This window comes from Triplophysa dalaica, chromosome 11 (assembly GCF_015846415.1).
Source record: "Triplophysa dalaica isolate WHDGS20190420 chromosome 11, ASM1584641v1, whole genome shotgun sequence".
Lineage (NCBI taxonomy): Eukaryota > Metazoa > Chordata > Actinopteri > Cypriniformes > Nemacheilidae > Triplophysa > Triplophysa dalaica.
This window is the reverse complement of record NC_079552.1, coordinates 7,242,759-7,270,113: the sequence shown is the minus strand read 5'-3', so window position 1 is coordinate 7,270,113 and position 27,355 is coordinate 7,242,759. Positions and strand designations below refer to the sequence as shown.

At 36.7% G+C, this 27,355-nt stretch overlaps 5 protein-coding genes and 1 long non-coding RNA gene across 10 annotated transcripts; 4 read left to right on the top strand and 2 right to left on the bottom strand.

Annotated features, from left to right (window-relative positions):
* The first annotated feature begins 91 nt into the window (after positions 1-91).
* oip5 (opa interacting protein 5) lies at positions 92-2,012 on the top strand. The gene is made up of 5 exons (XM_056760628.1): positions 92-440; positions 797-863; positions 954-1,076; positions 1,643-1,724; positions 1,850-2,012. The coding sequence occupies exons 1-5, from the start codon at positions 194-196 to the stop codon at positions 1,934-1,936; spliced, it is 606 nt and encodes a 201-aa protein (XP_056616606.1). The 5' UTR covers positions 92-193; the 3' UTR covers positions 1,937-2,012.
* A 195-nt stretch (positions 2,013-2,207) lies between these two features.
* On the bottom strand, positions 2,208-6,261 carry LOC130431533 (uncharacterized). The gene is made up of 3 exons (XR_008908276.1): positions 6,062-6,261; positions 5,719-5,784; positions 2,208-5,639 (listed from the first exon to the last, which is right to left on the bottom strand). It is a non-coding gene; the product is annotated as an uncharacterized LOC130431533 (long non-coding RNA).
* A 943-nt stretch (positions 6,262-7,204) lies between these two features.
* Positions 7,205-12,264, top strand: tmem39b (transmembrane protein 39B). 2 transcript variants are annotated; one of them, XM_056760608.1, is made up of 9 exons: positions 7,205-7,390; positions 8,748-8,908; positions 8,990-9,209; positions 9,381-9,464; positions 9,609-9,763; positions 10,005-10,350; positions 10,839-11,026; positions 11,603-11,723; positions 11,896-12,264. In XM_056760608.1, exons 2-9 carry the CDS (start codon positions 8,778-8,780, stop codon positions 12,127-12,129), a joined length of 1,479 nt encoding a protein of 492 aa, XP_056616586.1. In that variant the 5' UTR covers positions 7,205-7,390; positions 8,748-8,777; the 3' UTR covers positions 12,130-12,264. The 2 variants fall into 2 exon arrangements, with proteins under 2 accessions (XP_056616586.1, XP_056616585.1); XM_056760607.1 differs by having other exon boundaries at positions 8,715-8,908.
* A 241-nt stretch (positions 12,265-12,505) lies between these two features.
* Positions 12,506-19,714, top strand: ccdc28b (coiled-coil domain containing 28B). Of its 2 annotated transcripts, XM_056760627.1 has the most exons (10): positions 12,515-12,970; positions 13,822-14,070; positions 14,262-14,434; positions 14,732-14,886; positions 15,731-15,753; positions 16,214-18,209; positions 18,507-18,662; positions 18,947-19,226; positions 19,329-19,450; positions 19,566-19,714. In XM_056760627.1, exons 2-6 carry the CDS (start codon positions 13,835-13,837, stop codon positions 16,266-16,268), a joined length of 642 nt encoding a protein of 213 aa, XP_056616605.1. In that variant the 5' UTR covers positions 12,515-12,970; positions 13,822-13,834; the 3' UTR covers positions 16,269-18,209; positions 18,507-18,662; positions 18,947-19,226; positions 19,329-19,450; positions 19,566-19,714. The 2 variants fall into 2 exon arrangements, with proteins under 2 accessions (XP_056616604.1, XP_056616605.1); XM_056760626.1 differs by lacking the exons at positions 15,731-15,753; positions 16,214-18,209; positions 18,507-18,662; ... (1 more) ...; positions 19,329-19,450; positions 19,566-19,714 and adding an exon at positions 15,014-15,718 and having other exon boundaries at positions 12,506-12,970.
* Positions 19,715-20,426: 712 nt separating this feature from the next.
* Positions 20,427-24,775, top strand: dcdc2b (doublecortin domain containing 2B). Of its 3 annotated transcripts, none has more exons than XM_056760611.1 (15): positions 20,427-20,553; positions 20,760-20,870; positions 21,086-21,284; positions 21,835-21,886; positions 22,271-22,338; positions 22,440-22,571; positions 22,688-22,834; positions 23,010-23,049; positions 23,208-23,267; positions 23,387-23,564; positions 23,675-23,784; positions 23,873-23,944; positions 24,038-24,154; positions 24,336-24,422; positions 24,639-24,716. In XM_056760611.1, exons 2-15 carry the CDS (start codon positions 20,789-20,791, stop codon positions 24,714-24,716), a joined length of 1,422 nt encoding a protein of 473 aa, XP_056616589.1. In that variant the 5' UTR covers positions 20,427-20,553; positions 20,760-20,788. The 3 variants fall into 3 exon arrangements, with proteins under 3 accessions (XP_056616589.1, XP_056616591.1, XP_056616590.1); XM_056760612.1 differs by having other exon boundaries at positions 20,465-20,553; positions 20,785-20,870; XM_056760613.1 differs by lacking the exon at positions 24,336-24,422 and having other exon boundaries at positions 24,639-24,775.
* Positions 24,776-24,846: 71 nt separating this feature from the next.
* Positions 24,847-26,375, bottom strand: tmem234 (transmembrane protein 234). The gene is made up of 5 exons (XM_056760630.1): positions 26,234-26,375; positions 25,843-25,994; positions 25,698-25,764; positions 25,479-25,571; positions 24,847-25,395 (listed from the first exon to the last, which is right to left on the bottom strand). The coding sequence occupies exons 1-5, from the start codon at positions 26,244-26,246 to the stop codon at positions 25,289-25,291; spliced, it is 432 nt and encodes a 143-aa protein (XP_056616608.1). The 5' UTR covers positions 26,247-26,375; the 3' UTR covers positions 24,847-25,288.
* Positions 26,376-27,355: the final 980 nt, after the last annotated feature.

The window sequence follows — 27,355 nt, the reverse complement described above, 5'->3', positions numbered from 1 at the left end:
GAGAAGACAATGACGACACGACCTTACATCCAATCAGAAGTAGCGTTTGCGCCTCGCTTGCTTTGATTGGCTTAAAGGCTTTGCTAAAAGAGACGTTTGTGCGGTCAGGACTCAAGAGCGCCGCCAAGCGATTACGCCGTTAAACGAAAAATTGTGGATGAGTGTTTTGAGCGTGTGAGCTGGGAAGTTCTTGATGAATCGATACTTGGTTCTGAAAGAAATGTCGAATAGATGTTTACTGGAACGCTCTTTTGATGTTGGTCCGTGTGATTCGACGCAAAGTTCAATTGCAGATCAGCTAAAGGCAGTGAAACACAGGGAAACCCGCAGGGACTACATGAACGGGAGTGTTCTCCAATGCATGACATGCAACACGGTGCTTGGAGACTCTCTAGGAATCTGTGGGGAAGTCCAGAGCCTCCAGCTTATCGTATGTTTGAGTAAGTTGTTCTATAGATGACTTTTAAAGAATATGTTTTCTCCACAACATGTCGCAGACATACATGCACAAGTAGAACCTTTAAGCTATATGCACTAAAAAACGCGTCACAAGGTTTGGCAGTCCTTGAGGTGCCAGTTTTTTAATGTTCAAAACGTATTGAAGTGTTCTTTGCTATTCATGACTCACACATCAGCTATTTTCTTTAGTAATGTAAGTGTTATGAGTTGAAAATAGTCATTTTTAATAGTTTGAAAACGTGTTTATGTTCTTTTATTCTCTACAAACTTCTTACAAATTTACTCTAAGTTAATTGCTTGGTAACTGTTTTTTTTTTGTTATTCTGTCTTCATGTAGAAGTTTCTGATGATGTGAGTGTGAGTAAACCGTTGGAAATGAGCTTAGATGGTCATCTGGCTTACTCGTAAGTATTCAGTTTTATAATACAAACAGCTTTGTGTCCAGCATGTGTTTGATGTTCCTTGTGTTTTGAACGAATGTATTTTATCTGTAGCACCTACCATCTTCTTCGCTGTGCTGGTTGTAAAAGCAGTGTTGGCCTTGCTCTTCACTCCACTCCAGAGCACCTGTCTGCTTTACGAAATCTCTTCCTTTTACGAAAAGAGCTGATAAATTGGTAAGTGTAGTCTGTGTTTTGCAAGCGAATACCTTTGTCATTAAAGAAGTAGTTCACCTTCAAAATAAAAATGATCTCATCATTCACTGCCCCCTCTTGTTATTTAAAACCTGTATGACTTTCTTTCTTACACAGAATACAAAAGTATAAAATGCTTTCCTGTAGCTCAGTGGTATCGCAGGATTGTGGGTTCGATCCCAGGGGGTTGCACATACCTATGTATAAATATATAGGATAATGTAAGTCGCTTTGGATAAAAGCGTATGCCAAATGCATAAATGTAAGAGATATTTTGAAGAATGTCGTTAACCTCATTCACATGCATTGGTCACAATAGAAGTGAATGGGGGGGCTGTGCTGTTACAAACATTTCAAAATATCTTCTTTTGTGCTCTGCAAAAGAAAGGCATACAGGTTCAAATTGCTAAGAGGTGTAAATGTAAACATAAACGTGTAAATGAGGATAACATTTTCATTTTGAATGTGAACTACTCCTTTAACGACTTGTTCTTGAAAAATGTTATAACTGTCCAAATTCTTATTTTTTTAAATGTTTTATTTTCCAGCTACATTCTAACAAATGGCAAATATTTTCAAGCCTCAAAAATGTGCTTCAAACACAGACTTCTGGACAAAAACATAAAAGAGGCAAGTATGCACATTAACTCACTTTGGTTTTTGCTTGCAGTTTAGTGAATATAAACTACATTAAGTTGCCCGTATGGCTTCTTATTATCTTATATCATTGTAAATTGTCTGTCTTGTCTTAATAGCTGAAACAGGATTTAGAAGCCCAGCTGAAACAGGTGAAGATTTTGGAGGGAATGATGGACAAACTGTGCACACACAGCGTTGACTAAGGATAAAGTATACAGCTTTTTGTTCAAATAAAGTGTATTTTTGTAAGGTAATAACTAAAGAGAAATGTTTACAATGTTGGCTTGAAGTTTAATTATTCCTTTGTTATATTAACATTGTTTATATTCATAGAAAGTTTACAAAAATGTATACTGTAATAATATTGGAGATATATTACCCATATCAATTTAGTCCAGATATGACATCTAAAAAATAAAGTACTTCTAATCTGATCCCATATAACTGTAATATTGGAGAAAACAGTACAATAAATGTTTTCTATAATTGGCACCATGCTGCTTTTTATTGCTAAAATTTTGATACAGTTTTAAATTGTACAAAATCATGCAGGACACATCTGAAGTGCATAGATTAGACCGAGCATTGAGTTTCACATTCAGAGGCAAAATCGGCAACACAATCACAGCAGGCTAGCATAGCAATATACACTTTCGTTCTGCATCATCTGCAATGAACATTGTTTGGAACTCAAATTACATTTTTACACATTTAAAACCAAAAATTGTCAAGCTTTGATAACTTTCTTGGATTTGCTTCTTGAATCACAATTTCATTTTACAATATTCAAATTTGAAAAGTAACTTGATACAATCTACTCATTTGATGAAACATCAAATCATGTACAGTAGAGATAAACATTTGGAATTTCATGCATTTAAAAATAATAACAACAATGGTCCACTCTTTGATTTTCTGCATAAACATTTCTAAGCAATGCTCAATTGCATGCGGCACAAAAGACATCTTGTTCACTACCATGCACCAGCAAAATATTTTTTTGCATTTGTAATCCAAATACTCATTAATTCCACAAACGAACCAACCAGAACCATTTTGTGAATGTACTGTGGTACAAATCCAGTTTCTTGCATTTATGAAGATAGGGATTTTAACAAACGGTTACCCAGAACACAGCTCATAATGCTGTTAATGTTAATGAGCTGCAAACAAATGTACAGCTTATGTGAATTCCACAATGATTTGTATGTAAACATGCAAAGTCATTAAAAGGGCACAGACCCTGCATATATAGACTGTCCATCAACGTTTTTCCACCAGATAAAAACGGTCTTCATTTAAATCATTTTCAGACCTTTAGTGCTGGCCTCACAAATTATTTTAGTGTCCATGAGTAATGAAACCATAGCTTATGTACTAAGAGGAGTAGTATATGAGATGTCCTGGATCAAAACACACTATCAATGTAACATATATGCTACAAATTTCACAAAAACTACTGAACTGTTATATTATAATTCTTGCATGCAGTTATTGCTTCTAAATGATGAACTTAATACACATTATGGCTTGCATATCTTAAGAGTATATTTAAAAATACAGTTTGCATTCCAGTTTTTGAGGTATTATATCTACATTACAATGCTTTGATAATTGCTTTATGCATTTGACCTTATTTTAAAACCTAGTGTGTATGCTACTTTTTAAACTACCCAAAAGCTCTAGTTTGAGACAACATACCTGATGAAAAATACAACAATGAAGGTATGACTTATTCAAACACATCTCTTTAGATATATTTTTCTGTGTAACTGGTTTTAACTAAATATTGTAAAAAATCAAAACAATAATTCCACAGTAAGGAATATCCTTATAGAACAGAACAGTAAAAGCTACTAAGGGCAGTTTTCCCCCTAAATACGATTATCTCGAGACATGCATTTTGACCTGACTGCTATTTTGGGCGCAGTACTTAATTTTCCACAGAACAAACTAGGACAAAGTCACACAGTGCTTATGAAACATAAATGAGCATTCAGCATGGCTAGCCACACATCAGTACCAACCGTCATTTTTTTGTAACCCTCAGGATGCTAACAAATTATTGTTCACTAATAGTGATTAACCAAAAAAACTGTGTTAACCAGCAAAACCAAAATAACATCCCTTTAACAATGCTCTTAGTTCAGGTCAAGATGACTTGCCTCTTATTCAGATCGATCAAAGTATGGATGCTGCATCCATGCTGGTTACTAATAAAAACTTTGTCTGCCTAATTGTATGTATTTTCTAAACAACTTTATAGCAGTATACTACATTTCACTACGACTATTAAACTCAGCAAGCATCGCTACCGTACATGCATGGCCATGTTTATGCTGGCACTACAAAATCCCGCCACCATAAAGTAAGCGGATGAAACTATACATCATTTAATGGAAGACATTGGTGATTTTGTTGTTTTTGCAAACAACTTGTCACTTGTTTGTACAATATACATATTCAAACACGACGTAAAGGAAAGAAACAAATATTGCACATTTCCCACACTGAGGCCTGACTACTGTTGCGCCCATTGCGATTCACACCTATAAAGGGGGGGGGGGGGTATGTAACACTTATTTGTTCCTTTAGCCAAATTGGTTGCACTGCATTAGAAGGGCAAAGGTCTGGGGAACACACAAACTAATAAAATGTATCAGGGTGTATGCCTTGTGTATAACTTTGGATAAAGGACTGCCAAATGCATAAATTTAAATGTATTTGTACAAATCCACTGATACAAAAAACCCACAATTGCTGTGCAATCAAATTGTTAACCAGAAAAGAATTATAGAAATTTTGAACAGCACGGATTAAATCATTTCTTTAAAATGACATCTAAAATCTAGGACAAATGAGCCAACACAAACTCTTGGCTTGCACGTTTCGATTGTGTTTCGACATACTGTTACCACAACCTACAGTAGCATTTAGAAGTTCCACTGCCTTTCTTTTGGCCAAATTCTACTTACTGAGGAGGATGGAAACTACCAGGGTGAATTGCTGGCCAAGGACAACCAGGAAACTATAAGGTCACTATGCCCTTAGTCTGATATGTAATCCTATAATCATTGTTAAATTATTTCATTCATTGGATCAAAACACTTTCATCCTAAAACACAGGCATCATATTCCTACACTATTATGTAAAAATGACTGAAAGAAATACCAGGAAATACTGATCAGATCATTGGTGGCTGTGTGCATCTGAGATGTTTACTTGATTTGCTTTGCGAGGTAGTAAAATACTTCCATTTCATTATCTCCACATATCATTAACTCTCCTCATCTACTGAATTTATGCTTGGGTTACGTTAATGCCACTGGCTGTCTTGGTTTGTCCGTACGTGATAGCAAGGGTCATGATTTTGCTAAAGCACCATTATGAATCTTGAATTCAGAGAACAGCTACTTATCTACAATTTGTCTCGCTGTAGGTCTCGCTGTCTTGCTGTAGGTTTAGAGCTAAGCCTTGGTAAGAGACTTGCGAGACAGGAGTTTAAAATGATTAGGCACTTAATCTGCAGGTAATGAAACAGTTAGGTCACACATTTTTCACACATAATTGCTTTGCATTTTGCAGGTTGCTTGCACTTTACCTGCAAAGCAAGTGCACTCTATATTGTAACACATTAACACAACCTGCACCCACACAAATACTTAAAAGTAAATATTATCCTAACATGACTGATCTTTATTTGTACAAGCTGTGGCACAGGCATGGTTTTTTCATATTTGGACACATTTTAATTTCTCATTGTTAAAAATCACCTCGTGAACTATACTCTTCAAAGTAAAGAAATTGTATGTTCATGGAGCGATGTTGACCGAAAAAGTGACACTTCCCTGACATAATGCTGGAGGATGAGCAGTTTGAAGAGCCATGACAGGATGGTCTCATATCTGCACAGAATGAGCACATAAAAATCAATGAAATGAAACAAAATAAGAAATGTGTGTAATCCTTAATGCAGAAACTGACCTGCTCATTCTTTATGTTCCTTTAGACACGTGACTGTTCCTTTTTCTTCGTGCTATGAAGGGCATTCTGTTAATAAGACAAACCAAGTTCATAAAGCTAACCATTAGTTCTAATACACAATACTTATTAACTCCAGAAAAGAAAGACAAAGCAGATTAAACACAATCAAATTGTATCATAAATATTAATGCAGCAAAAATAAAATCGCACCCCTATGCTATGCGCTATACCTGGCCATCTACAAAAAAGAGATGGTGTGACGCAAGTGCTGGAATGCGAAACTGTTACACAAAGAGTAAAGACAAAGACGTGCACAATATGTCAACACTGAACATTCACCTACAGTCTCCGTTGATTCGGTACCGGGCTGGAAGCGAATAAACTGCAACGGTTTCTCAGATACATTTCCACCCTGCAAATGACCCGTCAGGATCGGGGAGGCTCAAAGAGCCTGGTCCCGAAGCGCTGCGGCGATGGAAAGCACGCTACGCCATTTCGCTCCAGTCTCGCTGCTGCCACTGCGGCGCTCTTCCGGCGCGCACCCGCGAGCTAGCGGGGTCTGCATACTGATTGGACAGCCGCGCTATCTGTCAGGCGAGCAAAACCCGCCCTTTTCGTTTCGTGGACACCGGGGTACTGGTGGAGTAAAATAACTATGGTTCGTTGTATTGATAAAAAGGGGAACATATGAATGAATGAGTTATGTAACACATGGATAAAAATAATCATCATAAATAAATAACGTTAAATATGTAATCTCTGGTTTCATTGTAATGCAAAAAGCGCAGTACACAGTGACGTACCTCTTGGCAGCTTGGCTCCGTTTGGTTATAATATATAGCCTATATATGAAGAGCTTGGTTCCAAAAGGAGATAACTCATGTTTTTTATTGTGCATTCCCATTAATATCAATAAAACTTCAGTTGGTTTGTTTTGATTTAAGCCATAATAACCACAGCTAACTAACACAATAAAACATAATTAAAAAACGACAACATAATAAAAACATTGTTTCTTTCATGGTTTTCCAAAAAATTGAGTTAAATTATGTTTTTTTATTATACATTCATGTTTTTATTGTGTTGTATTGTGTTCATTAGCTGTATTTTTTGTTATTATGACTTAATCAAAACAAACCAACAGCAGTTTGATTAATATTAATTGGAATGCACACAAAAAAAGGTTTTTGAAAAATTGTAAAAACGGAGTTAACACAATAATATATTTGAAAAGCAGAATTAAAACATTTTATTGTAAATAAATGTATATATATTATTATATTGTATATATTGAATTAATATGTAATATATATATTTATATGTATAGTTTTACATGGCCCTGCAAGGATCATTATATTCGAGGAAAAATGCACAAAACCATTGTAAGCAGGAACCTTTTTTCCAAACTGGTTCTGTGCAGTGCAGTGTGTGTGCCTGTAGAGCTTTGATCTCACACGCGCTCAACACGCACGCGCACGCAGCGCACGCCTCCCTCCGAGCGAGCGAGCGTGCGTGCGTGCGCTACAACATCAACAGAATGAGCCTTATCGTATTGTCAGAAATAAAACAAAAACATTTAGGATCCTAACTTATTAATTCATCAGAAACTGAGTGTATGTCAACGTCAGTCATACAGTCGCCTTATCTGGACTAAACCTCGCGGCTCAAAGAGGTAAGCGACCTTTTCTGATTTCTGGACATTTGAGCAAATGTAAGAGCACTAGGCCGCACTCCTAAATTTGAGCATGCTTTTATTTCTCTGGGCGTTAAGACTTAACCAAAGCCGACCATTGCGTGTTGTATTATAAAGCAGCCCGGTTTCGTAAGGAAAGGGGCATGAATATGCGTTTAAACATACGCGTTTAAATGGAACGCTTCCGCAAGTTTGGCTATCAACAGGCAGGTCTGCAGATATCAACACAGTCCCGGGGCGCGCAGACAGTATTATTCCACGTTAAATGTTAACTAATATCCGCTAAAAAGTGATCGTCGAAAGCAAAGCAAAGGAATTAACTTACATAACGCGTATGTAATGCATCCTTTGGCAATTCTTTCAAGATTAAACTTTTGACCAAGTAGTGTTACTTGCTTGTCATTCTTCACTGTTCATCTATTATTTTCTCTGCCGTATATGTTATATGGTTGTTTTTGTGTATTGATGGCTTTTAATCTGAGAACGTAGCGAGCCCTTTATTGACAGTATAGTATGGAGATAGACAGTATCTGATTTTACAGACTCTATGCAAACAGGTTTGATTTAATCCGTGTTCACTCATGTAAGAGGTTTCTTAGGCATCTGCAGGTTAAATATCAAGTCAACAGTACAATATACAGTACAGTGAGTACTTTCAATGAGTCGTCCGTCTTTAAGGTTTCTGACAGCAGACATTCTGTCTTCTGTACCGGCTGGCATGAGTGGAACGACTTAGCGAGAAGAACGATTCGGCGCGATGGTGGAAAAGTGCTCTCAGTATTAACAATTACACCCATAAAATACTTTACAGTAGAGAGGAACTAGTGTGTGAAGGAGAAAGTGAAAGTAGCATTCGGATTAAAAATTTGACTTGAGAAAGAGTTTGTGAACAGACTGTCGTTGAATTGGGCGAGTCTTACGTTTGTTATTGTTAATAATAGACTCTCTAGGGTAAATCATAATGTAATAAATTGGTTTTCTTGTATGCCGTATTCACATACAGTAAATACCTTGCGACTTTCATGTTACCATTTACATTAACTAAATTTGCATTGATCTATCCATTCTAAATAAAGTCAGTGTTTTGTATGTTGTTTAACAGATTAGGGAATGATGATTTTGCTGGTTTCAAACAGATGTGGAGATGTATCATAGTGCTGATTTAGAATCAAATAAAAAAAAATGTTATGGCAGTATAGTGATTTAGATCCAGCCTTCATTCTTGAGTGTCTGTCAGGTTTGGCTTTGAGGATCTTATGGTCGTAACCAAAACCTTGTTTGGATTTTTTTTGTCCTTATGTAGGTGTCTAAACTGTAACCAACTATAAATTCAAAGGCACTGAGACACGGGGTGAGAAGATCTGGAATGGCCGGAGGAAGAAGAGGAGCAAATAGAACGACATACTGTCGCTCTCCACTGAGCAGTGAGACGGGTTCTGTTGGCAATGGCAACCACTCCACCAGCTCACCTGTGACGAGTGTGAGGTCACGGACTAGGTAAGGAAATTGTGTGTTGTGAAAGGTGGTGAATGCAAGAATTTTTATTTAGGATAATGTGACTCTGCAAACTATCTTCAGGAATGGATCCGGAACGGGAATGTCCAGCCCTCCTTTGGCCACTCAGACGGTTGTGCCATTGAAGCACAGTAAAATTCCGGAACTCTCTGTGGACCGGAACATCTTGTTTGAGCTCCATCTGTTGGTGTGCCATCTTACAGCTCTGTTCGTGCATTATGTCAACATCTATAAAACCGTGTGGTGGTACCCACCCTCTCACCCCCCTTCACACACCTCTCTGGTGAGTCACATGTGACTGCTTTTAAACGCCATAGATGTGATCTGTGCATTTAAACAACCTCATTCTAAATAACTGCTGGTTTGTTAGAGAAAAGAAAAAACAGATTATAAACTGTAAACCTTTGTAGCATTTATCCGAAATTACATCTATGTGAATGTTGTGTTTGTGCAGAACTTCCACCTTATTGATTACAATATGTTGGTGTTCATCATTATCGTGCTGGCACGCAGGTTAATAGCTGCCATAGTAAAAGAGGTATGTGCATTATGTCTCAGCTCTGTATCTATATTTCATTTCCTGTCATTTGAATAGCTTTTTGATATCTGCTTAGATGTGTAATGTAATCTCTTTGTCTCCTTCCCGTTCTCTCTCTCTCTGTTTCCCATCATCCTGACCAAGGCATCGCAAAGTGGAAAGTTATCCTTCCCTCATTCTTTCTTCCTGGTGACGGCTCGTTTTGCCGTCTTGACTCTTGCAGGGTGGAGTCTGTGTCGTTCACTAATTTATCTCTTCAAGACATATTCTGTGCTCAGCCTACTTTTCCTCTGCTATCCGTGAGTACTACTCTACACATCACATTGTAATAATACATCACATGCATTTAGGGATCATATTCAAAGATCAGAACAAAGAGATTTTGAATTATGAGTTAAAAATATATCATAATTGCGCTTTTATTTCTTTTTATTCTAGGGTAGAATTGCCTATTCTACCCTTTTCAAAAGAATTATAATCATGAATACAAACTCACACTAACAAATCCTCATATGCACCCCATCTATGTTTTCTCTATAGGTTTGGAATGTACATTCCTTTTTTTAAACTCAGCTGCGATTTTCGGAGAGCTGGGTCCATGTCCCCTTTAGGTGCCATGGGTTCAAAAGATGTCAGCGGGGCCGGTGGTCTGGGACGTGGGGGCCGGGACTATCTCTCAGTCCTTAAGGAAACATGGAAACAGCACACCAGTCAGCTGTACAGTGTTCAGCCCATGCCCACCCACGCATGCTGCCTATCACCTGACCTTATCCGCAAAGAAGTGGAGTACCTGAAGATGGACTTCAACTGGAGGATGAAGGAGGTTTTGGTTAGCTCCATGCTCAGCGCATACTATGTAGCGTTCGTACCTGTTTGGTTCGTCAAGGTGAGAGTATTGACAAGGTGGCCTTAGTACGCAACTTGCTATGCAACTTCGTTTAGAATCTTATGAGATTTTTGAAGATATTTACTTATGTCAAAAAATATGCAATTGTTTTATTACATTGGTTACATTAATGATCTTTGACAACCCTGAACACACACCCATGCAAATATATTTTAAAAAATATATTACATGTGACGCTCCTGCTGTCTGTCTGTAATGCTAAGCTTTGTTTTTACTATCATGGCAGTTCAGTTGAACTAGCTATGGATATAGTATATACAATATACAACTTATGTCAGCATGTCTATTGTTAGATGGATGTCAATGCATACTTAAACACAATCTGCTCAGTGCTCACAATGAAACATTAAAAGTGTATTGTGCACTGCTCATGTCTGTGAACTTCAAAGAACATTACAGATTTGTGTGGTACTGTGAAATCTTTTTATATTCATGTTTATTTACTATACAAATTTGCCTTGGTCTAGAGCACACAGTATGTGGATAAACGCTGGTCCTGTGAGCTGTTTATACTTGTATCTGTCAGTACTTCGGTTATTCTTATGAGGCACCTACTGCCTCCACGGTACTGTGACCTGCTTCATAAAGCTGCAGCTCACCTGGGCTGCTGGCAGAAGGTGGACCCCTCCCTCTGCTCCAATGTACTTCAGCACATGTAAGTGATCTTTAGCAGGCATCTTACAGAGGTACTTGTGCCAGCTGGGTTGTCTCTGCAAAGAATCAAACACATCAGAGAAATGCATGTATTTATTTACTGCCAAAATTAGTAAGTTTAAAAACGTACTGTGAGTACAACAGATGCACAATGCTAGTTTTTTAAATTTGCTTAAGTTTGATAAAATATTTGTTTAGTTCTGGAATGGAATGTCTGCTTTGTGTTGCATGTTTTAACATGTTTGTTTTTGCTCTGGTGTGGCCTTTAATAACAGATTCATTTATAGCAATTAGAGTGAATTAGAAAACCAGTCATACTGTTTAGACATTATTCTTTACTTGTCTTGCAGAAGGTTCAAAATAGTATAGATTAGTTTTGATCTTTGTTACATGTGTATTGTCAAAAATAACATTTTAGTGGGCTCAAGGCTATTACAGGCTATTTTATAAGACTGAAGTCTGTTTAGAAAAAGGGTGTACTTTATTCATAAATTGTGATCAGATATTTTAAAATATTATGAATTTATCTTGATATTAAATTATGCTTCTGTGCTTATTCTTTCTCTGCTTTCTACAGATGGACAGAAGAGTACATGTGGCCACATGGAGTTTTGGTCAAACACAATAAAAATGTTTATAAGGCCATGGGCCATTATAATGTAGCAGTTCCCTCAGATGTCTCACATTATCGTTTCTATGTAAGTATAAACCGTTTCTGAAGTCTGAAACACAAAGCGCTTTGTAAACGATTGCCGGAGAAATTTGGCGACTCGTCAAATGTATTTCATTTTTTTAGCAACATAATTTAAAGTCATGTATACTTTAATGTTACGGTAATAATCCCCTTTCATTTCTTTTTCTTTTTTACAGTTTTTCTTCAACAAACCACTTCGAATATTAAACATTCTCATAATCCTGGAGGGTGCAATTATATTCTACCAGTTATATTCCCTGATGTGTTCAGAGAAATGGCATCAGATGATATCATTAGCTCTAATATTATTTAGTAATTATTACGCCTTTTTTAAACTGCTCAGAGACAGAATCGTTCTGGGAAAGGCGTATTCGTATTCAGCCAGTGCCTCCAACCAGAAAGTAATTTAGACAAGGATACGTTATTGTCCGTCATCACAGACGAGCAGAAAACATGCGTGAGAGCTGTTTATTTTTTCTATAGGTGCATTTTTCTCTGTATTTGTTCTGACTTGCCATGAAATAAAAAGGAGACATATTTTTGTACTTTGTATGTTTGAGGGTTTTTATAATGCACCACCATAATCTTTTAAAGGTATAAAAAAACATTTACTTTTAACATAATGCCAATTGATATTAATAATTCAAGGGGTTTTATTCTGGGTTTATTATTTAGTCCGTTGCAGTCATGTATCCTCCTCTAGATGGCGGCAAATCTTTCTGAATGGCGGTACATGTGGGTCAATGATCTTTACAATTATGCAGATATAAAGGAAAATTGGCGGGTTTCTGGTAAAATTCTCTTTTCTGGATGATATGGTATTTATATAAATTATCTGTGCGTCACTTTATCTTTAAACGGGAGGTCTGTGATCTTCGGCGCTCTTTTTATTGTGACCGCATCTACGAGCGAAACTACGAATCTTACTATGCCGAAGGTTTTGCTGATTTAATATTAAACACCTTTGTGGCGTTGCCGAGCAACCAATCTATGGCTACGCCCTGAAATATAAATATTTATTAGATTATTTGAAGCTGCTTTCCAATGGCGAAAGCTTGTCTTGTGAATATTAGGAAGCAAGCTCCACCATAGTACGAGTGACACATTCGCGGGGGGGAAGTCGGAGCTCAAGCTGACAACAACACGCACCTGATATTGCCTTTAAATAACACACCGCGGAAACATTTTATTTGAATGGACAAGCCATCACGGGCGTCATAAACTTGCGTCGGAAACCCTCGTATTCAGCCGGTGAGTAAATCATTTTGTTCACCTATATGATGGGAACATTAGCGCGTCGATGCCTCATTGGAGCATTGCCTCATGTCCTAATGCAAATCTCGTCAATTCTATACAATACCACCTCGACAGTAGGAAGTAGTTAATTCAAAGGTTTTATTAAACCATGCCGCAAAAAATGAAATACGGCAAGTGTCGCTTCGACTACAGAAATATATTGAGAGCGTATGTTCGGGTTTTAAGTAACATGCATAATATACATTTGTGGCCTGATTCTTCATATGGGAAGTTAAAGAGCACCAGATTTGACCCAGATGACTCAGTGAGTTTAGTCGGATAGAATTTTCATGAATGGCTGTAAGAAAAAATCTGTTCATAATATACCAGTATCATATGTGATATTCTATAGTATTTATGTATAAGGCTATGTATGTACATGTTTTGCATGCTATAATTTACTTGCCTGGTGCATCATTTCAAAGCATTCGGAGATACTATAGATATTGTCTTTTTTCTGGTCATTCTTATAAAGGTGCTAGTCAAGTACTTATCTGTCATTTATAATCCAATTTTCCAACTTAAAAAGAAAACTCATTGGAGGTAATACATCTGTGTGCCATTTGCGGATGGACACTATGCACTCGAGAGTCCCAGAGAGCAAAATCTAAATTAATAAAAAAAAATTTTTTTAGTACATTTGGCATCTCAAGGGTAGATATGCATTTCTGCCTAACCTGTAAATGTTTAGCATTTTCTCTCTCACTGCTCCGCAGTTAAGATTAAAAAGCAAAGTAATCCCAACATCAGATTGTATTGTTTTCTCAATAGCTGAGTTTGATCTCTTGTCTCTGTCTCCTTAAAAGTGCCACAGCCCTCATGGAGGACAAGAGGAAGAAAAGAAGCCCCAAAGTGTCCCTTCCCCAGCCCCCACCTCCACCAATAAACCCACGGAAACTGTGCGTTCTCCCGGCGAGTAAGAGCGCCACATTCTCGCTTAGTCTACCACAGCCACCCTCCCCCAAACCCAGGGGCAAGTACAAGAGATCGGTGGGGGCAATGGGTCCATCTAAAGAAGCTCTTGCTGTTCCCGCGCCTCCCCCCCAAAACACAAGGTTTCTGTGCATGATAAATGTTCTGTCCTGAAAACTAGAACGCAGTTGATTTGTAACAATTTGCATCATAAGCTTATTCACATGACCGATAGACAACACTTAACAGAGTAAAAATCAACCCATTTGATATCGACATCAGGACATCCTATGGGAGAAGAAAACCATGAATCTAAATGCGGTTTTGATTGCAGACCGCACAGAGAGAAGCCCCGAGCTCCTCAGCCTGCTGGTCCCAGTCGTTTGTCCCAGTCGTCTTCACCGCTCCAGCATTCATTCCTCACTGATGTCTCAGATGTTAGAGAAATGGAAGGAGGGCTCCTTAACCTCCTTAATGACTTTCACTCCGGAAAACTTCAAGCTTTTGGTACTGTATAATGCACTCACACAGACATTATATGCTTTTATAACCTATTAAAACTTCAGTCTGTGGTTGAAATTGTATTGGAGTGTGTTGTAAGAGAATGCAAAGATGTATTGAAGTAACAAAAGTTTCTGAAGCAAATAATAACATCTATTGTGTTTGTGATGCAATATGATATCATGTGCATGATATCAGGTGTTGCAGGGCTTCAACTATGGCACGTAACTCCACACCAATTATGCCATGGACATGATTAATCCATGTGGGTTATTGTGTATGCCTCTGTGTGTTCGTCCATAGGTAAGGTGTGCTCCTTCGAGGAGTTAGAGCATGTGAGGGAGATGCAAGAACGTCTGGCCCGACTTCACTTCAGTCTGGACAGCCATGTGGAGGAGCTCTCAGAGGATCAAAGAAAGACGGCTTCAGACCGCAATCTAGAACATCTGCTTTCAAACGTAAGATACTCACACACATACTGGAACACACTCTAGTTTGAATATCATTTAGAATTGATAGGATTTGAATTGGGATGACAGATGGATTGAGATGGAACACCGGTATACTTGTTTTCCTTCTTTCAAGGAATCCCACATTAACATGCTGAAAGAGCGGGTTGAGCACAATAATACCCTGTATCTGAATACAGGCCTGTGGCTGGGTCTTGCATGATCAACCACATCTGAGCATTGCTATCTGACTGAATTCTTTCATCAGCCTGTGAAAGGCTGGACAGTTTTTATTGATAGTATTTCCCTTCTAGCTGTCAGCACAATGGTATGTGAGAGATCCCAACACAATGCAGCTGTATTTTTATATTCATAAATGGGTAATTGACTTTACAACATATGAGAGAGTGTGATTGTGTGATTCTCACACCAAAAGACAAAGAAGGAATTATTTTTGCATAACGCTCCTGTCCTTCTGAAACTTCATATTTTGTGGATTTTATTTTTCGGCATAAATCATTATTATTAGTCACCTTGTATGATTGTTACTTGGTTTTGCTAATATCTAACCAATAAAAGTATTTTTACATTTTTTTAGTAATCTCCATTATTGTTAATGCAGATTCTCAAACCAAATCACTTTGATTGTTTCTTTTAATGCTGTATTTTTGGTGTATTATATTAAAATATGCAATTTATAATCAGCATATGTTTAAAGAATATATGCAGAAATATATTTTATACAAATTTAGGACACAGCCCCCTGTTCTTTTAAAGTGTATATTGTTATGCTTTAAATCACCAGTATGGTATTGATTGTTTGAAAGCCTCTCTATTTTTATCCTCCCCTTAGCTGGAAGAATTGAGCAGCTCAATGTATCCTTTACCGCACTGTGAATTATACATATTTATATGTGATGTCTTTTTACCTTAATGATGTTTCGTAATTGTAATTTATGTTCCTGGGACAGTAATGACCAAATATTCGATCTATTTAAAAACTAAATTAAGTTATGATTATATTTAAGTGTTATATTATGAACCATAAAGTGTTATCCAGCAAGTTCTGTTTATCCAAAGAGAGCTGAAAGCTCTCACTGGTTTTCACCCGAGCACTTATGGCTTCAAATCCAGTAAAATCAATCAGAGCATAGTTCTCATATCAGTTGTGTTCTAATGGAGGCCAATTGGATGTATGGATTGAAAGTATAATGACACGCTGATCTAGAGTTTTTACCTTTACAACATCCTTTACAGATGGTAAAGCATTAGCATGCCTGTGCATTAGAAATGCATTAGCAGTACGGTACATATCTCCTTAATGCAGTTTATCCAGACAGAAACTTCACCTGGCAGAAAATCAAGATTTGCCCAAGACATCCAGCACCTGAAGTGATAAAGCAATCCCAGCTGACCATCAAATCACTGTGCAGACCAAGGCCCGGGTTGCTATGGCAACAATTCAACTGCAAGGGCTGGAATGAGCAGCATTATAGTGAAATGCTATATTACGATCAATGGTATGAAAGCACATTCTCCATTTGAATGCCCTGATCATACCATTTAAATACAATTTAAGCTCTTTTATATAATTCAGACCCAAGCAGCTGAATGAATTTTATATTGCTGTGATTTAAAGCCTATCTAATGTTTGTTTGGACAGTTATGGTTCAGTTAAGAATTGCTTAAGCTGGTTTCATTCATTTACTACAGTTTTGGATTTAAAAAATGCTCATGATTTCCTTTCCTCTGTGGAATACATATGTTGGTTTTACTAAACCTTCTATTCAACAACTGCTACAGCGGTCAAGATGAAAAATGACAACAAAAACAACACTACACAGTCAACTAACTGTTTGTTGCGTTTGCACCCTTTTAGAAGCTAAAAAGATTCAGTCATTTATCTTACAATGCAAAGGGCAGCTAGTATATTATTCAAACTTTTTTGTGTTTCACAAAAAGTCATATGGGTTTGGAACAACATAAGGATGAGTAAATATTTTTGGTTGAATTGTTGATTTAACTTAGGTTGTGAAAACCTATATCTTCAGTAGCAGACGTGGGAACATTCTTATTATTTTAAATCACCTAATTAGACAATTAAGCTTTATTTTGTAATTGTTCATATGTTTTGTTTTTGTTTTGGAAATATTGTAAATTGCTGTGGTGTAGCTATTTACTCACTCAGGGCTGTTTGAGACCATAAATCTTAGTGCCTCTTCTTAGTGTCTATATGACATTAATTGTTTTATAGTACAGGTTCCCCACATGATAGAACTGGATCTTTTGTAGATGTTTGTACATGAAATACGTTTATTTAAAGTAATATTATATAACTTTTCTGGAAACCAGTTATTTTTGAAAAAGCTATTTATTGTGTATAAAGGAACAACCTAATTGAATTTGTTTGTTATTCTTGATGACGCCGATAGAAATGTAAAGCATTTGACTGTGTAAACTTCGTATGAATTCAAATGCATAGTGAAAGCATGGTTTAAAAAGTGATTTTCTGTATTAGTTTAAAAAAACAAATCCTACAATATGGACCACACTTTTCCACGGGGCACAAGTTTGTATCGAAACCTTTGGGAAATGCAGTGTCTCTACCATACAGCACATTGATATAGAGGGAATTTCTGCAATGCGATCCAAAATAGGTCAGCGAGGTTCTAGTTTTAGACCTACTGCAAAAAGCTGTGAGGGAGAACCAAATAGTCAATAGTGTTCTAAAACATTAGTACTTTACCTGTTAAAACCATTCCTCTCATTCTATGTTTCAGTGCTAAAACAAAACTGCATGGGCAGATTTGAGGAAAAGTAAATGATTTAAACATTAAATGTAAATGTAAATCTTTTATAATGCAGTCACTTCTCATTATAGCTGACTTCTGCTATGCCTGCCTCTAAATGTTTTAAATATGAGATGGATTCAGGGGTGGTTTGATATGAGATTAGCTGTATAACATTACTCCTTTTCTTATACCTCATTAAATGATGGTAAAAATAATGCTTCAGGACTTTCAAAAACTTTAAAAGAATAAATGGATTACATTTGTTTTATATTTGTATCACTTTGCTCACTGCAACACTTCTTGTGTGGACTTATTAGTGATAAAAATGTTCTGTGATTTTTTATTACACGTCTAAGTAATGAATGATGTGCAAAAAATTAGTGGTCAGTTCATCCACGACAGCAGTTGGCGCCGGTGAGCTGCGGACTCTTATCATTGTTCAGTGTGTCATTACGGGAAGAAATAGTCAAGCGCAGTCGTTCAAACAGTCAACCAGCAATGATGGAGGTCGAGTGGAGACTGAAATTAGCTCAATTTCAGGTATTTTTGTTGTTATAATGTTTAGTTAGATTCGTTAATGCGTTTTGTTTGTATTTTGAGAAGAAGTTATTTGTTCCGCTGTCTTTTTTGTTAGTAGTAAATATTTACATTGACCTCTTGTTTACACTGTCCATTTAAATAGTTTTAGAAGAACAATTAAAAACATGATCGTATTACAACCTGCCTGGTGTCTACTTTAAATATAAATGAACAAAATCGTTTTATTTGGTTTCTTTTAAATATAGTATAATAAAGAGACAAGGAAGTGTTTTCATAATACTTCTTTATCGTCCCCAGGCTTTTTGTCGTGGTTATTTAAAGAGAAAAGATCTGGATTGGGTTCGGACCCAGTTTGAGGATATTGTTCGTGAAATTGATGGAGATTTGGATCATCTTCATTGGAAAGGAAAAATCATATCTAAACCTCACTTCACTGACACTGTGACCTTCCATGTCAGTTACCTAAATGTTTTACAAAACTTGCATTTCTTACTCCTATATTTTATTTTGCTAAATAACACATTTGTTAATCTATAATCTTTTTTTTTTATTAAACGCTTAATCTTTTTTTGTAGGTATGTGGTAATGTTTAACACCTCATCTGGTTGATCAGTCTTTACCTGTGATCTTGATTTTGAAAATGTCTTACATTTACCCTTATGTTAGAATTATCAATGAGTTTAATACATCTGTTTTATATAACATATTTTATAATAATGATATAATTTAACCTGTAGGAAAGTTTGTTACTGCAGTATGGACGCTCCAAGAAACTGTCCCATGACTATGTGGACAATTTTACTACTGAACAAAACATAAAAAATATGGACATTGAAACACCTATCCCAACATCTGAAGTCCTGGTACCTGAGAAAGACGAAGCTCCTGAAACATCTGACAGAGATAGTTGTACACCTCTTGATGCAGAGAGTGTGGCCATACCAAACCTTACGGAAGATTCTATAACACTTAGGGGTTCAATGAATCGAGATGATAGCAGCAGCTTTCTTCTGAAAGGTCTGTCAGGAACAGAATTCAATGTGATATTTATAGACTCTTTTGAGAAATAATCATAAGACTGTGAGTTGTTTGACTGTGTGTTTGTGCTTTTTCTGGCAGAACCAAATTTGCATTTTGCTTTGAAAGACACAGAACACACGTCTGAATCTTTGAAACAGCAGCGGAGCACTTTGGCAATGGAGCTGTTGTGGATCCAGCAAGCTATTAGTAGCAGAAAGAAAGTGAGAACAGAAGTTATAGATGACAATTTTCTTTATATCCGTCTTTTCACTGTATTGTGTGTATTTTTCATTCATGTGTCTGCCTCTCCTGATCTGCTGCTCTGGTCTTTTGCAGTATCTGACGCTTAGACACAGAATGGATATTTCTCAATGATCCAGGACCTTGAAGTGGACCAATGTTTTTTATTTTTTCCAGTCTGTAAAGTTTTCCTCTGAGAGGATTTTCTTTCCCTGCCAATAGATTAAAAGGTTTATGCCACACAATGTGTGTGAATTGTATTTTATATTTATTACAATGTCTTTCAGATACCAAACTCTCTGTGTAAAAAAAAAAGTGTGTTATTGTATATATACTGTAACATTTCCAAAATACAATTAAATATTGCACAAGTATGTTTTATGTGACATGTAGCTAATTAATAAACCACCAAACTTCATGACCAAATTACTTGGAGTTCCAAACGAAACTGTTAAGAAGACTATGTGCTGACACTGCATGGGCTTTTAGAGTACTGTTGTAAATAAGTATTATTTCAAGAACTGAATAAATCAAATGACTTTTTGTCTTCCTCAGAAAGTTTTTTATATCCCTGTGGCTCTTGATATGTGATGTTTTTGTTCTCTCTATCTCTGGTGATGAAAAGGTTTAATTCTCAGAAGACATAAACAACCCCATAACTCATGCACTCACAGACATCAGTTAAATGTATGCACAATCCTGAAAATTCCAATCTGTGGTCCTTTTTGTGGTTCAGCACAATTATTTTTAATGTCTTCAGGAATGGAAAATTTAATAAAATTGACCAAATAATATCTTACTTTTAAGGATTTTCTGTTGCCCTCTGTCTAACCCTCTCTTGTGTTTGACCCACAAAGACTGCCACTATAGTTAGTAATGCTTCCATGGCAACCAGGAAACACACCAGTGTGTGTGTGAGAGAGGGAGAGAGTCTGTGCGAGGTGTTTGAGTGGTATTTGGCACTCTCCCACACAGACTGCATTTTACCATTAAAATAATTTATAATTCCAAACCACTACAATTGGAAATAATTGAGCCAGAGTTTTGATCCAGGTAACATCCAGGTGAACATAAGCTTCCTACTGTAAGTATTATTGTGAGTGTGTGTAAATTTACATATGCATATGAATATGTCTATGAGATGTAAGTGAAATAGCTTGTGAGTTTGTCAGTCGTGAGCGTCTCAGTGGTGATGGAAAGAGTTGAATCTGTGTTTTTTCACAGCTTTATTTGTAAAAGTGTGTGTAATTATTTATGGGTTACTGTGAGTTGTTTGTGCTGATTTTACAGGTGTGTGTTAATGTGGCTGGTTTAGGGTCATGGCCTCAACAAGTGTGACTAGCCACCTGCCTCCAGTCAAGAGTGTGGTTGTTTACAGGAATGGAGATCCTTTCTATTCAGGTTAGATCAAGTTCTGAACCAGTGATTTTTGATGGTTTGTTTAGTTGCACAACTACTATAATAGTACTACTATATATAATAGTACAGGGATGTGCCACATGGATATACTACTATGTTTTTTCCACACAAAAAATCTCCACAACATTAAGGTATCATTTGCAGATTCAATCTCAGTAGAAAGCACATCGCATTTCATATGTGTTAATGTCTTTCAGGAAGAAGATTTGTTGTAAATCAAAAGCAAATTTCCACCATGGATGCGTTGCTTAATGACATCACTCTCAATATTGGAGCACCTTTGGCTGTTAGAACGCTCTACACGCCACGCTGCGGTCACAGGATCTCTGGTCTCACTGACATTCAACAGGGTGCACAGTATGTGGCAGCAGGGTTTGAGCGATTTAAGAAACTGGAGTAAGTGTGAATTAGATGGAAATAATCTAAAGTAATCACTGTTTGAGCAATAATGTCAATCATTTTGTTTGTTCTTAAAATGAGAAATGAAAACAAAGTTATCCAAATTCACATTTAAAGTAATCTGAACTAGGAGAATTAAAACAATACGAGATGTCGAAGATGAACTCAACTAAAGTAGCAAAAAATTTAATAAAGTAGCAATACAAATGGCATTTTCAGACTATTTATATAAAACGGTATGATTGATTTTTTTATTGCCATGTATTTATTTTGATTAGTTTATTGGTTCTTTTTGTGGAGGTTTGAAGTAAATTACCCTCATATTTATACAGTCGTCTTGCCAAAATGATAAGTATAGTTCATATGGACATCGTTCATCTGACTTAACAGTCTTTTTTGTAAACGTCTGTGTTTATTTGTGATCACTTCATATGCAGGTTTCACATTATGTCATTTTTATTATTATTATTCATATTCTTTTTGCTTTCGGATTAATATTGTTACTGAAAGCCAAATCAATTCAACCTGCTGTTTCTCGTTTTACTAGTTATCTGAATGCAGGAGTGAAGAAATCTCCAACGTGCAGAGCTGCAGAACAGGTACCTCATTGCAATTTCATTACCCTTTACAATTTTTATATTTTGTTGAAAAGTTGGATCTGTTCTATGAAGCTTTCAGTCACATGTTTGCAGCAGTCTAAAGTTTGTGTTGCTATAACTAGGTATGAAAAATCATACCAGATTTTTTCAAAGTGTTGTGTTTTGTTTGCGTGTTTTGTTGCTGTGGATGCTTAGCCGAGGCGTATTTATGGTTTTGTGTGTGTGTGTCATTGTGGAAAGAAGGGGATGTGTCATAGTGCCTTCCAACAATAGCCGGCCATTAATGTTATCAGAGAGCTTGTTAGGGCATGTTTAGAAAGCAGTGCTGTGAACAAAATACAGTACACATATTTAACATTTAATAATATATAAATCTTTCCACAGACTAAAACATTTAGGCTTAATGTTTCTGCAAAATGGAGGAAGGTCATCATTCTTCCCTGCATCATACAGTGAGAACTCACTCTACACAGCAGTACAAACACGTCTCGTCTTCCACACAAACACATTCTCCCTTGTGTTTCTCTGTCTCTTGTCGCATCCGTCTCTGTAGTGTTTTTAGGAACGGAGATATCCTCAGTCCTGCCATGCGTCTCATCATTTCCCGCCACTTGCAAAAGAATCTAGAGCAAATACTGAGGCTTATTTCTGAAAAAGCAATGCTTCGCACAGGAGCTGTGCGCAGGTATTTGTTTGTCAAATTTTGGAGAACAATTCATTATGCATCAATAAGGACCTTCTAATGGGCAGCTGAGCTGTTTCACAGACTTTCCTAATAACATTTCACCTTTAACCTCTCAGACTTTGTACTGTGGAGGGAATCACAGTGACCTCCACAGAAGAGCTGGAGAGTGGGCAGTGCTACGTTGCCGTGGGAACAGAGAAGTTCAAGAAACTTCCCTATGTGGAGATTCTACTGAACAAAGCAATGGGCAGCAGTGCAGATAGGTGAATTATTTATTTATTTTTTATTTAATTAATTATTCTATTCATCCAAAGCAAGTAAAAAAGATGAGGACAAACACAATTTATCATACAAATGTTGTACAACTAAGTACTAATTTGTTTGTTTTAAAGAAATATAAGTTAACCAATGTTTACCAACAATTTTTTCTCACTGTAGATATTATGCAGGAGACAGAGGGCAAAAGAGAAACATGGAGGTAAAAATTTAATATAATTTAGTACGAGAAATAGACATTTTTTGTTCTGGTAAGAGTCTCAGACAAATATATATATTTTTTTAAAGTACGTTGTAAACTATGGTGGTTTTAACCTGTGGTCTGAAATCGAGATGTTCTGTTGTGATGATGTCACTCAGGGTAGGAAGATGTTTCCTCAGGACAGCCACAGTGACTCCACCCTCTTGGAGTCACCTGAGGTAAAATATAAATATTCAGGTATAATTGGTATGTTAATTTCACAGACTGTGTCAGTGTTTTTTTATTCATGCACCTTTGTATTGATTCATCTATTTAATACAATATATTCTATGTTCAGAGAGAGAGTAGGCGTGTCAGGTCCACAGGAGATGAGGCAGAAAGAAAAAGCCCCCCTCACCCTGTTAAAAGGAAAGGACGGAAAGGGGATAAAGACGAGAACTCTGTTTTCTACGCCAGACCTGTGAGAGTCCGCAGACACCCTCCAACATCAAGAAACCCACCAAGAGCTCCAACAGGTGGCCTCCTACATACAAACACTGACAAGCACTGTATTGAGTGTATAACATGTGTAGGTGTTTGGAAAAGTGTGTTTACATATCTATGCATATATGAAAAATGTGTGTAGATGAGCCCAGTGTGTTTAAAGCCTCTGATAACAGTATGAGGGAGGAGGTTCGAGGTGCTGAGGAGGTTCCAGAAGATGAAAACACAGCTGTAGAGTTGCCGGTTGACCAGGTACTCCTTTCTTTTTCTGTAATTTCCTTTCCTCACCAATCCTCTCATTTCAACTCCTTTCCTACAACCCAAATGTTTCTTATTTCAGAGAGCACCAGAAACTGTGAAGGATGAGGAGCTTTATGAAAGAGATCCATTTCAAACAGCCGATATAAATCATGTGAGTGTGCATGATAGACACATTTGAAGAATGACATCTTGACCTAATTTAGCAGATGGCTCAATCATGAACTTACTATTTGCTCTATTACAGATGCATTCTCCTGAAGGACATCCATCATCACCTCATCTCAATGTGAACGGAGAGAAAGAGCTCAGTGTGTCTGAAAGAGAGACCCAGCTAGGATATACATCCAGAAAACATGAAAGGGTGAGATGCTTGCTGTTTCGGATGTATTTTGTTTTAAAATAATGTTTTTTGTTTCTAATGAATTTATATTATACAATGTTATATTAATAGTAATATGGCAGATTTTTTTGATTGTTTGCCATCTGTGATCAGTGCCATTAGTAAAATACATTATAATCGTGAGAGTTTTGTTTTTAAATAGTCAACTAGACGAGATTCAAGATCTTCAAGATCATCAAGATCATCATCACTCTCTGACCAACAAAATGAAAAAACACAGCAAGAACTTGTTAGTCTATGAGTTGCAGACAGCTGTAAACATTATATATGAAAATGAATACAGACAATCAACTCTAAAATAATTTTTAAAACTTGTAAGACATTTTTTATAGTTCAATAAAGCAAGCATTACACGTTACAACCCTATCATGTTATTTTTAGCCATTACAAAAATGACATATAAACATTTCTCATCCAAAAACCTTGACTTGGTCTTGTGTATCAGGCTGGTAGATTCCATGAGGAACAGCTGGACGGGTATGCTCAACACCCTCTGCAGACCGAAGATGATGCAACGGAGTGAGACGCACCCTCCCAAACCACAGTCTGATGTTGACGTAGTTTCATGTAATTATGGTGATAAACTTATGTTGTAACCTGCAAAGTAATAACAACCCAACCACATGCACAGATTCATTGAGAAACTTAAGCTCTTAGGTTTTTACTCTTTATTTTCTTACAGCAAAATACTGTATGACCTCTGAATGTAAAGGACATTTAAAATAAATGTATTTAAGTTAACATTTGGTACTTTGATAATTATACAATTCATCTAACAGTACAATATGTAAATTTATTTTCTTCTTTCCTCAATACACATCCACTTAAAATGGGCTTTTTTAAAATCACAGTACAAAACTATACTCTTTCAACAGGTGAGATTAAAGTGCAAAAACACTCACTGAATACAGATGTAAAATCCTTTAAAACAGTTTCCTTGTCTTGGCAAAAGTTCACAGCACATATTAAAAACGAAATAGCACGTATAGTGTTACATAGTTGACAGACAATGTTAGTGTGAGACACAACAACATAGCACGGTCCAAAGTCGAGGTCCATCTGCCTCTACATTCATCTTGTCCAGCAGTTGTTGTTCTAGTGGTCACTTGTGTTGCGCAGCTCCTTTATGTCTGTCTGAGAGACAGAACTCAGGACACACACAGTCACTCCAGTCATGGTGAGTAACATCCCCAGCACAGCTCCTGCACGATGACAGAAAGTAAAACTCATGTTCAGCAGCATTATAAAAAAGGTAAGTTCTGTTACTAACCCACAGGACACTTACTTTTACCTCCAAACTCTTCTCCCAGCCATTTGCCCATTAGCAGTGTGAACAGAAAGGTGAGTGAGTTCACCATGGGCACAGCTAGAGAAAGATCTACAAAAAAACAGCAATAATAAAAGAAACAACTAATAGTGGTTAATGTACAGTAGTAACCAAGAGTGATGTCTAACAATGCACAACTGACTATTCGCTCTTTATATTATATTAAAGTTGTCTTACCGGTAGAAGCAAGAGTGAAGTAGAACACTAACGATCCACTTTGGTTCAATATGAAAGGCACAAGATACTATGATGGAAACGATATTAGCTACATTAAACTAACGTTTAAAGCTTTTAAGGATGCAAAAACTATTAAAAATCATACCTTGAAATTCAAACACAAGAATTTGACCTCTGCCAAAAATTGGAGGAGCTTGTTTCCTCTCTGAACTTGTTCAATGCCCTCCGTTCCCTTTTTCAGAAACGGGTTCGTGCCTCCCCACAATATCGCGACCAACAAAAGACAGAGCACTTCACCTGTAGATATTTATTAAAAGAGGTGAGATATGCAACTATATAACACACAATGCAACGATCTTAATATTTGGAAATGCGCACAACTGAGATTTGATGTACGTTAACATTACACAGTGAGCAAAGCATCGGTTCAGTCGTAAATCTGTTGCTGTATCAACAAACCAGCGCTCTTTATGTGCATTGATGACGTTGAGAATTAAATGACTTCCAAAAAGACAAGAAACACACTAATGTTTTACCTATTGATACCATTTTTTAAATCCGTTTCTTCTACCTTTCGCCCATCTGTTCCTCGTGTCTAGTCTGCTAGACTCAAATCGGATGAGCCGTCACCCGATTGTTTACAGTAGTGTGCGCATGCGCAACAACAAAACTTTAAAATAAAAGACCTTCGATGGATGTTTTGAAAACATATATTCTTGATGATCCGTGTATCTGGATCAGCTGATTTAAGTTACTGCTTTTTTACATTTAAATTTAAATATACGTTTAAAGATAAAGCCCTTCCTATTTGAGAATGTACACACATTCTTGTTCAGGTTCATGTCATGCCTAGACATGAAAATACGCTTTGTTGGATGTTCTTGCAATTAGCCATTTGCAAATAGTCTAACTTTTCTTTAATAAACCCAATAAAATGCAGGTGATGCGCCAGATCTTCACGCACCAGATCTTCACTCGCTAGCTATTGATTTTGACGACCGCGAGGTGGCAGTATTAATACAAAATTGTTTGAGTTTAAATGTAAAATCAACATTTTTAAGACCCCTTGTTCCAGTTAAAGCTCCAGTATGTAATAATTTTGTAATAAAATTTCAGAAAATAACTTGCACAGTGTGATATATTTCCTCCAGTTGTGTACTTACAATATTTCAAAAGTCTCTAAAGATTTTTTATTTCAGAGAAATTCCGATTTTAAATAACTGGCCGTCCCGGAAAAGAAATGTCGCCTCTCAGTGACGCAATGTCCGCTCTATACTTTGTTCCGGTGTAGACCAGAATATCACATGGTCAAATGCGCTGCGCGACAATCTTGGACTTGACAGAGACTCTGCTCTCGCGAGTGTATTGATAGACAGGTAAGCAAATCAATTATTTATTTTAGAACGATTGGTTTGAGCACGTTAAACAACACGGCATTAACCATAAACACGTAACACTGCACAACATTAACCCAACAAATCATTTAACAAATAGCTGTAAGTTGTAACGGGATAATATAGTATAACATTTCACGTTCCTTGCAGTTCATTAATTATGATGACATAAAATAATACGATCAGATATACAGGTAATACAAAAACAAATAAATTACCTCATCCGTGATCATGATTCGTTTATCCAATTTAGATACATCGCTA